We start from the raw sequence: 13851 nt of genomic DNA, 5'->3' as shown, positions 1-13851 counted from the left end.
CCATCTAATGAAAAGCCTAAGAGGATTGGGCAAACGTAAATTGAGCAGACTTAAGTACATACTCTAGGTTGCACCTATCTCACACCCTCTCTGATTCAAGAGCTTTTCAACTTATTGTGAATATTATTGCTGCATTTCATAATGCCACATTTGATTTGCCATCACTTTGAAAAGTAAGCTACTCTGGCAAAATTGGTTTCTAATGGAACAAGTGGCCCGAGGGTTACTGTACATATCCCTATGTGTGTGTGTGTGTGTGTGTGTGTGTGTGTGTGTGTGTGTGTGTGTGTGTGTATGTGCGCGTGTGCGTGTGTGTGTATGTGTGTGTGTGTGTGTGTGCATAATTCTCAATCTCTGTAAGCAGATGTCTGTGAGAGCTACAGGATTTACGTCTTATTCTTTTATGTACTTTCATGTCCACCAATATGATGCAAAGTGGGCTGAATCTAAAGTGACTGTGAGTGATTGCTGTCTGCTTTAGAGCTGTCTTTGGGAGGGGTCTGAAGCTTGCCGAAAACACAAACGCGCACAGGATTTAAAATCAAACCCAGGTGTGTGTATGCGTCTGTATGTATGCGTGCATGTGTGCGTTAGGGGTGATATATCCTATTCCAGAACAGATGACTTGACTTGAGCAAGTCTCTGCCAAAGTAAATGAGACCTCCGCTATGATGTGAGGATTCCACTCTGAATAGCATCTCTATAAGCGAGATATCCTTTTTACCCATGCCCAAACATTACATCATAAGAATGAACAACCTTGATCACATCCATGGGTTTGTTTTTTGTCCTTCACCTGACAGTGTGGAAGCAGGAGTGAGGAAATAAATATATAGCGTCTCTACAGAATTATCCAGATCCAGAAAGACTTGTACATATAACATCCAGCATGAAGAACCAACCAGCAACAGACACGACAGTTGAAGCATGTCGGGAAGTTGAATCCAGAGGCAAACGTTCCCAACTACGCCTCGTCACCAGAGGCCACTCCCACTGTGAGTGTGTGGAACTGTGTGTGCGTCAACCAGGATAAACAAAGGTCTGGTAAAGTGAGCAGCCACCTCCTTATTTCTCTCCAGGGGGGCAGAACTCCCCCCTCCCTGCCCTCTAATTGATATATAACAACACCAGCACCCTACACCAGTCCTTGTGACCTTTGCCCCCAACCCCTGATGGCCACAGTCGGGGCACAGTTTGTGTGCTTTCGCCCCTGGCTCGTCTGATCTGTGCTGTAGGTAAGTGAAGCAGCTAGAAGAACAGTCAAATGGAGTGTGGTAACTTGATCCGCTCAGGACATTACAACTACGGCAACAGGCACGTCTCAAAGTCACAGAGTCAGCACACCAGTTCCCCCACTTCAAAGACACGCAGGTCAATGAGAGTTAATGGACCAGTATAGGGTAACAACGCATTCAAACCTAGTTGTGTTGAAGGGAGACTGAGATGGGCCTTTATAAGAACAAATTAAGAACATTGGAAGAAGCGGAGTTCAGGTCTAGCGTATCTACGACTGTCCATTATACTGCTCCAGCTGGAGAAGGTACATCTTAAAACTGGTGCACCACAACAAGTGCAGAGCATATCAGTCAGAGAACATTTCATCAGCCGGTCTTAAGGGGAACTTGAATACACACTTCATACATTCTCCTCTTCCTCCTTTTGAACAGCTCCAAGCCTTGCCCTGCTCATCCTTGTTCATGCTTTGCTCGAGGACACATCGGCAAAAATTGCTGATGAATGCTGGAAAAATTGTGATTTTCAACCCTTTCCAGCGAACCACATAGTTGGGGCGCAATTGTTACATTGGTATAAGTCATTTTGTCAGTTTGATGTTTGTTTGTGCTTTTTAATTATGTCTAAATTGTTTTTCTTTGTTTTGGGGGTAATATTAAATTACATTTCATTTAGTTGACGCTTTTATCCAAAGCGACTTACAATAAGTGCATTCAACCATGAGTACAAACTCAGAACAACATATTGACGCATTTCTTGTACCAACGGGGGGATTTGATTATTGATTGAATATGTTGTCATGCTGTTTATTTGCTCAGTCAGAGGATTTACATCAGCTGGTCCTATCAGGTTGAAAGTAACTGCTAACACAATTCTCTACTTCCTCCTCCTCCTGCTCCTCCTCCTCCTCCTCCTCCTCCTCTCTGGTCCCTTGCCCTCACTGCTAATCTCCGTTCATGGATGAACTTTTCTCTGTACTCTCTCTCCCTTTCTGGGGGGCAGGGGAAGCGTGTTATGCTGGTCAGGCTGATTCTGCAGATGGGGTGGCAGCAGCGGTGCATGGGGGGCTTTAAGAGCCCTTGGGTGATGAAAGAAATTGAAACAGCAATATGAATATATAAAATAGCAAGCTGGCTAATTGAAGGGGTGAACCTATAGTCCAAAATACAATATAAAAAGCCACGCCATTATACTGTACATGTCCCGCTCCTCTTCCAGACCTGAGGATTGGAACGTGAAATGTGATTGAATCTGAGTCTTAGTGAGTTACATATTTCTCGATAGTCCTGACAGCATATGCAGAGCTCACGCACTGTGACTGCTGGCTTATTTCTATAGATGGCAAGCGCTTTCATTATGATACAAAAGCTCCGGCAAGGCCATTGTTACTGTTTATTCATTGGATCCTGATGATCTCACGAGGAATCGTTTGTTGTGTCAAATATTCAAGCAAAGAAATAAAGAAATAGCTGTTGTTGAAAATGCAACACAATAAGTCAAGTTTAGATTTGACTAGTTTAATTGAGGCACATATACTGGTTTCAACAGCTTTATTTAACTCATTAACTCTATACTCTTAATATTCTAAAATGTCAACATTTCAGTTGAAGTGCACATTGTAACTAAAACTAACGAAGCAAAACTCGTATTATTTTAATCAATCAACTCCAAGCAAAAACAGCAATGCAGTTGTATCCCCTGCTGGTTCCTATGAAAAATGGACTTTACTTTGTATGTGCCCATTATTTCTATTTTGTATGCACAGCCAGTGTCTGGGGTGTTGGTTTGTTTCTGAAGAATGCTTTCAAAGCACACAAGAATGTAATCTTTAACACTCTTTAGTCTTATGAAGGTCTAAGCCCCCTGGACACTGCTCAGCAATCAGCCTGCCTCCCAGACAGATAACAGTATATATGGATCACACTCCACACACACACACACACACGCACACACACACACACACACATACATATGTACACACTTGTCAGTCTAGCCGGTGGCTCTGGAGTGAACATCCTGGGGAGGCTATAAGCTCTTAATTTGTTCTGACCATAGCACGGTGTGTCTCGGTAGACCAATAGCCACGGCCTCTCCATCATTGTGAGTGTTAATGTGTGTGTGTGTGTGTGTGTGTGTGTGTGTGTGTGAGTGTGTGTGTGTGTGTGTGTGTGTGAGAGGGCTCAGTGCCACTGCCACATTATGAGAAATCATTTGTGAACAGCAGTCTCCCAGGGCAGGCTGCTTATCGGAGCGCAGTCAGTGGATGACGTGAGTAATTACAGATGATTCACCTTGAGGACTTGATCATCAGCAATATCTCTCTCTCTCTCGCTCTCTCTCCGTCTCTCTCTCTCTCATCCTTTCCTGTCCTCCCCTCTCTCCTCTTTATCCCCCTCTTCCCTTTGTATCTCTCTGTCTCTCTCCCTTTTTTTGATCCTCTCTCCCATCCTCTCGTTTCCACTCTGGAGTCATTCTCATTTAAACAATGACATTGGCTTCCAGTTTTGGAACATTTGTATGAAGTTCTGAATTCGTTCAAAGCAAATAAGGTGAAACAGAGGCTGTGCGCACACGGCAGAGCCTCTGGCACACATTCCAATGTCCCGCGCTGGATCACGTCTCCGATATCGGTACGCATTTTCCTAAACTTTAATAACTTCTATCAGCACAACATCAATCTATCCCGTCGCGTGGTCACGCCATCGTCCTGTGGCCTACAGTTGTCTTTTCACTGAATGCATTTTAAACAGCCTGCTACACTTTTTCCTTTGGGTCATTTTTTTTTCATTGTGGTTCAACCTCATGAAGAAACTGAGAGTTTTGACGGTCCCAGCAGTGTATATGGCCGAGGGAAACAAGGTTTGGCAGCTCCACGGAACAAATGACTGGATTACCTTAAGCCACTGCCAAGGAGTAATTCTAACACTTAATAAAGAAAAAACGAGGAAGTGTGGTGTGTGTGTGTGTGTGTGTGTAGGTGTGTAGGTGTGTAGGTGTGTGTGTGTGTGTGTGTGTGTGTGTGCGCGTGTGTGTGTGTGTGTCATTGGGCCAGCCCTGAGGCACAGTAGTCTAACTAGCTACACAAATAAACACTAAGCGGGAGCCCGCTGGAGGGACTTTGGTAGCAGAGAGGCTGATAGATGAGGCTGCTGAGATTTTTTTTTCTTTATTTTTTTCCCCCAAAAGTATGGAACTGAAAGCTGTAGAGTTCCCACATTTAATCATATTGTTTTGTTGTTATCGAATTCCAGCACAATTTACATCTTTTTAAATATATTCTATACGTAGATTTGTGCAACTACACAGTGGTTAAAAGTAACACAACAAAGCCCAAATCAAGTAGTGAGAACTTGTGTATTTATTTTTTTTCTATTTACTCACAGACTTGAAAATTGGGTGTTACGGGACTAGTATTAAAGCATGTGTGACGAACAGAATGGGGTGGTGCGTATTTTTTTGTCGAGAACAAATGGATTAGAAGTGAAATCTTCACAATGGATTTACAATGTTAACATGCAACAGCAATAAAATGTTGTTGATGTAATATTAACTAAAAAGGGGCTTATCGGCTATCTTCTGTGGATGCTTTAGCGCCCACAACCTAAAATCCTTTAATGCCTTAATCTTTCTTTAAACACATGCATACTCAAATACACAAACACCCGCACAGTACATTTCCCCTTGAGCATCTTGACCATATGGCAAGCACCGAATGCTTAACCTTTAACCCGAGAGATGAAGAATGGACAAAAAATGTCGAAAGAGAAGTGGGTTAATCTGCACTTGGCTCATTGGGTCAACACGGAATAGTGAGAACCACAGGAGTTTGAACATCCTGATGTCATGTGGTGTCGGGTTGTATCCACCCAGTTCATGTTGGTGGATCTGCCCCCCAAATGTAAGCATATGGAGATATGATGTGGGTAAATGTAGAGATAGAAGATACTCACCCCATGCGACGGGTAGGAAATCCATCCTAACTCCCCTTGGCTTGCTTTAGAGTCTAACAGGTTGACTGTGGTGAGGGAGAGAAAGAGAGAGGGAAAACAAAGAGAACATATGAGTGTCTAGTCCTTGTTAGCCCCAATTAGCCTCCATCTAATCCAGCAGGAGGGATCACGAACCTCCAGCACTGATCATGACTTTATTTACTCAGCTGCCACACACACACACACACACGCGCTGCACATATCCTACGCTGACCAACAGAGAGAGTCGGCTTTCTTGTCTCGCTGTGTAAAGCATCAAAACTGTTGGTCGGGCAAAACTGGCTCCAACAGAGATATCCTGAAGAGAAATTAAACTGAAATAGAGCCAATGTTTTGTTTATTGTAAACAGACAATGAGAAGTCTGACGCTTTTGACCCATATCTACTTAGCCACACACCAACAAACAAACACGCATGGTGATTGGAAGCAAAACCGCATCAAATTGAAATTCAGATGCAATCTCCAGTTTCAGAAGTGGTCAGAAATGCAATTGGCCTCACTGAAACAGAATACAACTCCATTCATAATGAATGCATTTCTTCTTATTTTTGTGCCAAGAATTCATTCATATCAAACAGAGACTAAGATGCAGAGAAGGAAATATGTCTCTAATGGATGGAATATGACACATCAGACAAGGAGCTTGAGTGTGAAGGTGCAAGTCGGGGGTTTGGGTTTCATATGGTGAACGTTATGGTCCCAAAGCAGCAGTGTCAGTACTTATGGTGCGTGGTGTCATGACATGATGGTCGCCTAATGGCACTTCTATTGCACACCTTCTCAAACCAAATCAGTCCACACTGCAGAGTGCAGGTCACGTTGGTGCACACAGGAACAGATTCTAGTCAGCAACCCTTCGTGTAGGCCTAAATCAACTCCAACACAGAAATGAGCCACTCTAGCTACACCATTCTTAGTATGTACACATGGCTGTGGTGTGAATTATTGTCATAAAGCACAACTGTCAGTATGGACCATGACATATGAAGTGGGGAATGTGAAGGCAGCCTTGTGCTCCATGGATTCCCCACTTCAAACCGTCACTGCGTTTTGGCACCAGATTCTGTTTGGGAAATACAGCTTGTGAGTACTTCCACTTTGAATGAAACAACATAAACTATTTAAGTGGTTACAATAAAACTGAGGAAAATAAGTTGTCAATATACATGTACATCAGTTACATAAGTCTAACTTTTTCTGTCCGTTTCCCAAACCGAGACCAGAGAAAATGAATATGATGCCTTTCTTGTCACGTGAGATGAACAGATAAACCAAGTGGGTGGAAGTTTGACAAATGGTGATCCAACTATTGTCAACAAGACTCTCATTTTATTAAGAAAGATGATTTGCTTGCTAACATTGTTTGCTTGCTAAAAAAACAATGCATCAAGAATAGTTAACATGTGTTTTTTTTTTTACAAATTGACATGTTGCAGTGATTAATAATGCACACTCAGCGACCTGCATGAGAAAGTGCAGGATGAATAATCCGCTTTAAACAAACACCGCTCTTCTTTTAAGTTTGAACCTGAAACTGAGTCAGCTACTCCCTCGTGCAGAGAGCAAATCAGTCCACAGCTCAACACACACAAACAAGTGCCTACTTACACACACAGACACACACTTAACCGAGCGAGCGCACGCATACAAAACTAAGTGAAGCAGCCGTAGTGCAGTCAGACCCTGCAGCTGTAGCTCTATTCACTGTGAAAATATGAGGAATACAATCTCCCTGTACGCTCCCATTCAAAGCTTCAGTAAGCAAGAGTGTACACATCTCCGAAGACAGCCGAAGAGAGTATTTGTGGGTCAGGAAGGACTGCCGTGGATACTGTGAAAACTATTTTAGTTCACAAGCAGCATGAGCTAAATGTGCAGGCGAAAGTGATTATGACGCTCCATGAACTAATTGTTGTTTCACACTAGAATAAAGGTTGAGATGGAAATCATAATTTTCTTCAGGCGAGTCTGACAACTATCAGCCAGTGTGGCATAATAAAGAGCCTGAGAGGGAAAGTGGAGGAGAAAGGAAGACAGATACACACACACACACACACACACATTATTATCAAATTCCAGGTTCGAAAATGTCCTGAACTGAGGCTCACCTGAGCTGAGCCAGTTGAGTGGCAGTAGACACATTCCTATTAGAGTCTAATGAAGCTATCTGTTCATGTCAGATAATAGCAGCTCAGCATCCAGGGCCATTGCTTCCAATTTACATTTCTCAACGAGCCGAGCCCACCACTCAAATTGGGCCGAGCGGGGGAATTTGAGAGCAGAAAATTAGACGGCTCTCATATCGCTGGAGGAAAAAGACCCCTCCAGCTGCACTTGGGTGGGGAAATCAGCACACACACACATACACACACACACACTCACAAATGCATCCATAAACACTCGCACTGTGCACAGCTACGAAAAAGACAAAGTCGCACACCAAGAAATGCACCTCATCCAGGAAACTAGAGTAAACAAACACTGTGTAACACTTGTGTTTATACTCAAACGTAATAGAACACATGACTTTTGTATCCATGCACATTTCCCCGCACATGCATACTCAAAAGAGGTATACGAAATAAGAGCGTACACAAACAGTCTCTCACTCTCACTCCCTCTCACACACACACACACACGCTCGCGTGGCCGGTTAGCAAGCTAGCGTCAGCCAAGCATATAGCCCCTACCCCATCAGGGAGTGCCTCTGAACGGGAACTAGGGGTATTAATAGCAAACTGAGCCAGCCTGTCTGGGAGGGAGCAAAACATCACCGAGGTAGAAACAGGTGAATCAATATATGAACCTAGAGGCCACCGTCCAACATTTACACACATGATTGCACTGTGACGAAACGGAAGACGCCGCACCACAAACAGGATGTCCTGCACGCCCCCATCCACGAATTCCCATGATGGGAATGCGTGGATGGGAGCGTGGTGGTCGGATGTTTGCTGTGTCATCGAGCCAGTAAACTTAATGAGCAAATTCATTTTGAAACTTTTCATATCGCAATGCAATTCTCTTCTTTCTCCCTTGCTAGTGACCTACTATCGCTCGGCATAACATATGTTGAAATATTAACATGAAACATTGGAGCAAAGATCTACAGGGGGCCCATTTTGATGTCTATGTTCTCATAATTTAACAGCTTTCGTCCATCCATCGCTGTCGAGCGCACACTTGGATCCAATAGCCCCTCACTTCCAGTAAAATGTGACGATGGGAAAACCGATTCACAGCAGATGCACATGAAATGTAATCCTCAGCCAGACACAATTAAAATATTGGATGAGCAAAAGAATAAGTTGTCATTCAGAGGCGCTGGTGACGAATCAACACATGGCTTGATCAGTAAAGCAAGACCCCATCCATCTGGTCCAAGTCACTCCACTCAGAATAGAAAAGAATGGAAAGGTTGCACCTGTGTGTGTGATTTCTCCCATGTGGTTGTAAACACAGTGGAGAGGGCTTGGTCTTTGCAGCCTGGCTCTGTGCATGTAAAGGTTGGCAGGCCGCAGTGCAGGCAAAGCAAGGCGACTTGTGTCTGTGCTAAAGGGTGAAGTGTTCACCTCCCATTATGAATTATTCAAGTGCAGAGTCGCTCTGTCTGATGTTGCTGCTTCTTGCCCAACCTCTCTGCCCCCATTCCTCTTTCTTTCTTTCTTTCTTTCTTTCTTTCTGTCTCTGTCTGTCTTACTTTCTTTCTTCTATCCATATACCACCACATGCCTTATACATGTCTGTTGTACACAGAAACACGGAGATTCAAATACTCACATAAAGGCATACATCACCACTGCACACATACTGTATGCTCTTTACATAATACAAGCATGAGCACAAACACACCAAGAAAGAAACAAACGCAAACGTTATTTTAACAATAATTATTTTTTGATCTGAAGGCTAAAACCCATGCTGTTAAATTGAAGAAGGCACTCTCCATCCGCCGCTCAATGTTTGGCCAACACATCTGAATATAGTCCTTTAATGTGTGTAGAGAAGGGGGTGTATTTTTAAAGGAGGGGCACGTATAAGCACATTCCCAGCACCTCTGAAAGGTACCATCGCTCACAAACGCCCATCCGTCCCAGCGGGACTGCAGCGCCGGGCTCTGCGGGCCGAGCCGCCCTACCGCCGGCTAAAAATACCCGAGGCCTCCCGACGCCCTGCAGCGGGGAAACATCACACCACGCAAAGGGACACGCTGCACCACAGCAGGGCAACCAACAACGTTTTATTATTGTAGTTTCGATTTAATATGTGAAAGAAATTATATATATATATATATATATATATATATATATATATATATATATATTCAGACAATAGCTGATCTCTTTTTTTTCCAGGCAAAGTTCCAATGAATCCGCGCTACAAATGATATTCTGCGGGACTTCCCTGAACTTTTCCCCGAAGTTTTATCCACGATCGTAACGATTAAAGAAAGCCACAAAGAAAGAGTGAATGCTGCTCTCACCAGCGATGGTGGAGAAGATTACACGAAATAGAACTCGACCTCTGGTTTTCTTATAAATGGGGAGGGACATAATCAAATAAATATACTTTTCCTAGTTTGTTTTCCACGATTTATTTATATGTATTTATTTATTCTGGAAGTAATTAATGTATTCCCATTAAGTCAATGAAAAGACCCATTAAGTCTTTAAATTGGCCAAGAAAAAATTAATTAAAAATGAATTTCCTCATTTACTGATATCGATGTAATATAAGCGACAAACATATGTCTACGAATTTACAGCTGATCCTTTGATGCAGATCTCGATGTTATCGAAGTTCACAAACAGGCCTCCTTTGTTAGCTCCGGGGACTCTTTCATAATCTGCTGCGCGCGCGAGGGCTCGATCTGATCGGCATGAAAACACAAGCCAGGTATTACTTTATTCTTTACACATGTGCACACTCTTCAAGGTTTCGGGATTTGTCCCGTTTGTCGTTGCGTCCAATTCTAACCGTGTATGCCATTTAAAAGGAAGACAATCTGTGAGTGGATCAGATCTGGTATCCTTTACTCTCCGACGGTGAACGTTGACGTGTCCTCTGCTTTATTAATTAACATAAGGTAAAATGCAGATCAGTGGACTTTATGATGGCTTTATGATCTGCTTTACTTTACCTCTCAACAGTATTTAGGAACCTGTGACAGAGGCTGGACAGAGGAGCTTGATAAGGCCAGAAGATCCGTGTGCACCAGCACACCATTAAACATTTCAGTCACACGGGGAGAAGCTCTGTGCTCGATGTGACTGGGTTTTATCCTGTCATAAATTCACATTTAGCAATCTGTATGAATTGATATAGCCTAGGCTACAATATGGAGACGGAGCAGCTCGATACTGACACTCTCTGGTAGATTTACGTCTTGGAAAGGTGAATTGAATTGCCCGATTTGTTTCACATATTGAAATGTAGCACTTTGAGGTTAACTCTCTCTCTCTCTCTGTATCCTCACTCTTTTTTTAAACGTACACCACTTTAAACGTCTCTCTCTCCCTCTCTCTCTCTCACACACACACACACACGCACACACACACACACACAAGCATATTGTATATTTTATCAGGGCGATGTTTATTTTATAGCTCTCTCTCTCTCTCTCTCTCTCTCTCTCTTCCCCCCCATCCAGCGTGCTAGATGATCATTAACTTTAAACCTCATACATGCTACTTGGATCTCGAGTTTTATATTTGTTGACAATAAAAGTTCTCGGACCAAACGCAGTTCACAGATCTGCTGCAGGCCTACAGGATAGTTGACCTTGACACAGTCACTTTTACTGCAATTCTTTCCCCCAGCTTTCCAATTCGTCCACTCGTGATTCCGTGTGTGAATGAAACCTGCTCATCCCTTATGGGAGCACCTCAGCAGACACGCGACGTGGCAAAGACAACCAGATTAAACCAGCTTCAGTGGGCTGGTTATCGGCGGGTGTGTTAAACATAAACTCATCTGAAACAACGCAATCGATGGTGCGTGTTGGTTCGCTGTGTTCCGGGCAGCTTTCCCTTTTTAAACGTTATGATAGAAGAGGACTGCGGCTCGGACCTCGACAGCGACACTTTCCATCCGACAGGATGAGTTACTTTCCAACAGTTCTCATGGAACTATAACGCATCAGGAAATATGTTTCTGTGTGTGAGCATTTAATGACCGTGGAGCAGATTGCTCCCACTCATTCCGGTGAAATGTATTACTTTATCGGTACTACGGTTTAATTCACCCACACCTACGTTGAAACAATTAAGTTGATTGTATTGATATGTACAGTGAGTAGACTCTTTTATTTAATCGTTGTATATTATTCCAGGGAATAACTGCAATTGTGAGCTTAGTCCCTTTAGACAGTTTGACCCACATCTTCACCCAAAATGTGCCCCCCCCCCCTCTCTCCTGTAGGCAGCTTTAACCTTTCCAGAACTCGGAGCACGCAGCACGCACGTGCCTTTTGTTTTTACTTTGACACTTTTAACATTGACCCGTATTTACATAACTGCAGTGTTTTATAAGAAAAAGAAAGAAAGAAAGCAAGTTACGAAAATGTGCAAGTAAAAGAAGGAGTCTGAGTCATGCGTGAAGAAGGGACTGCTGCAAGTGGACCGGTCACTTTTATTCTGCCGACTCTCAACATATCACCACATGCTTATTATCGCTGAAGAAGTGGCCGAAACTTGCGCAGGAAATAAGTGAAATGAAATCGTAAATGTTTCGCCGGTTTAATTAAACGTTGGATTTGGATATCATTTCAAACGCAGTCATGAATGACGGTTTACAAAGCAGCCCCTCAAGTCAACTAGTTGTGGATGCATTCAGGTCAGAGCCTTAAAAACAGACATCCGCGTTTTTACGCACAATGCGATTGGGCTCATCTGCTTATGTGTTGCCGTTAAATCGGCGAGACCGTCCGCGTAACATGGTGCGTCCCCCCGTCCCCCCCAAAACGGATCAACATGAACCTCTAACGGGAAACACAGGCAGCGGAGTTTCTCAACATCTCTTCGCCCCACAACAACTCTGCGATGGGCGCTTTGGGAGCCGTCTCGCCATCGCTCGCTCCACTCGTCCACATTCAAATAACTGTTAACTCCCCCCGTGTTCGCGAGATTATTCGACATTAGGCTGCATTGTCTGCCTTGTTTGGATCTACTTTGAAGTTGATTGTCTAAATAGTGTATATTAGTGCTCGTGTTCCGGCTCTCCGTGATCCCCGATGTCACCTCCACGCGCTGCAGATCCCCGTGTTATTGTTATTAGTATCCCTATACAATTTGGACAGTAGCAAGTCCACGGCGAGCGCAGAGCGCTGCTCGCGATGCGTGCCGTAGCGCACCATTTGCACACACGCGCGCGCGCACGCACACACACACACACACACACACTCGTGTCCGCAGATAGAGTTCACTCACCTTCATTCGGGAGGTAGATGATGGGAAACGCAGGAATAACGCAGGACAGCAAAAGAGGTAAAATGAGAAGGAGTGATCGCGGATTGCAATCCATGGCGGCGGATCAGAGGTACATAACTCCATGAAGCCACTGACTGATCTGAGAGCGTCTTCTTCTCTCCACTCAGCTTTCTCCCTCTCTCTTGCTCTGTCTCCCTCCGGTTGGAGCACTTTTCCGCTGGGTCCTACAGAGTCTGACAGACAGCAAAAACACAGCGCTCAAGTTCACCACAGGTCACTTTAGATCCTTCACGTCTTCTCGACGTCAAAGACACGTTCAGTTCTTCAGCATATTTGATGCAAAACAGACATTTGATTCACTAAAATTGAGAACAGGGAAGAGAATTGTTAGGAATACTATCAAAAAGTGTGACATCATCCGTGTGACCTATAACTCAATCTGCTTTAATCAAACAGGAAGTTACTTTAATTAAGCAATATGGTTTGACCATGAACAGAACAAATGTGACTTAATATTATTTCTTTTTTTAGAGGCAAAAGAACCAGATGTGTTCAATAAAACATCCAGAGGTGGCCTGTGACTTTGAATCTTACTCAATACAGTGAGTGTCTTGGTTTTCATTTGGACTGCGGAGCAAACCAATATTGCTCAATAGCTAAACACACCAACCAAGAAGATCCTGTCACTCTGAATGCACATTCTGAAATGGCCATAAGCATAATGTTGTTTAAGCTTATTTTGGAACTCGGTTGTTCGGGTCTGAGAGAAGATGATGCAAATCATAGTAACTGTCTTTTAAATGGCTAAATGAATGCATGTAAGCAATTAGTTGTTGTTACGGTGGCTGTGCCTAAAGAAAATCATAATTACTTTTTTAATGTTTAAATAGTTCAGTTGTTAGACGAACATCTACTATTTACATGTATGTATAACATATAACTAGCCTCCATGTAAAAAAAGCAGCATGTTTATCTATATTGTTCACATGTTTCAACAGTTGTATTCATCATTGTTTCGAGGGACATATCACATGCTTGTATTTGGGTCTACTGTGTGCATTTTTCTGTGAGGGCCATTAGGGGCCCCTGACACCACAATACTTGATCCGCACTGAAAGACCGGGGTGGCAGTGTGACGTTAGGGCCCTCGCTGAGACGCCAGCTGTTGTGGTGGGGGGTTGGAGACTGGAGGTTCGGAAGG

At 43.5% G+C, this 13851-nt stretch overlaps 1 protein-coding gene across 3 annotated transcripts in view; it reads right to left on the bottom strand.

The window, feature by feature from the left end:
- Positions 1-12744, bottom strand: part of epha3 (eph receptor A3) — a 91174-nt gene extending 78430 nt beyond the window's left edge. For all 3 annotated transcript variants that reach the window (XM_034562183.1, XM_034562185.1, XM_034562184.1), the window contains exons 1-2: positions 12651-12744; positions 5184-5248 (exon numbers count right to left, since the gene is read on the bottom strand). In XM_034562183.1, coding sequence (XP_034418074.1) covers positions 5184-5248; positions 12651-12744 — 159 coding nt within the window. The remainder of the gene's footprint in view (positions 1-5183; positions 5249-12650) is intronic.
- Positions 12745-13851: the final 1107 nt, after the last annotated feature.

The sequence above is a fragment of the Cyclopterus lumpus genome, chromosome 21 (assembly GCF_009769545.1).
Source record: "Cyclopterus lumpus isolate fCycLum1 chromosome 21, fCycLum1.pri, whole genome shotgun sequence".
In the NCBI taxonomy this organism is placed as follows: domain Eukaryota; kingdom Metazoa; phylum Chordata; class Actinopteri; order Perciformes; family Cyclopteridae; genus Cyclopterus; species Cyclopterus lumpus.
The sequence above is the reverse complement of the archived record's forward strand: the minus strand, read 5'-3'. Positions and strand labels throughout refer to the sequence as shown.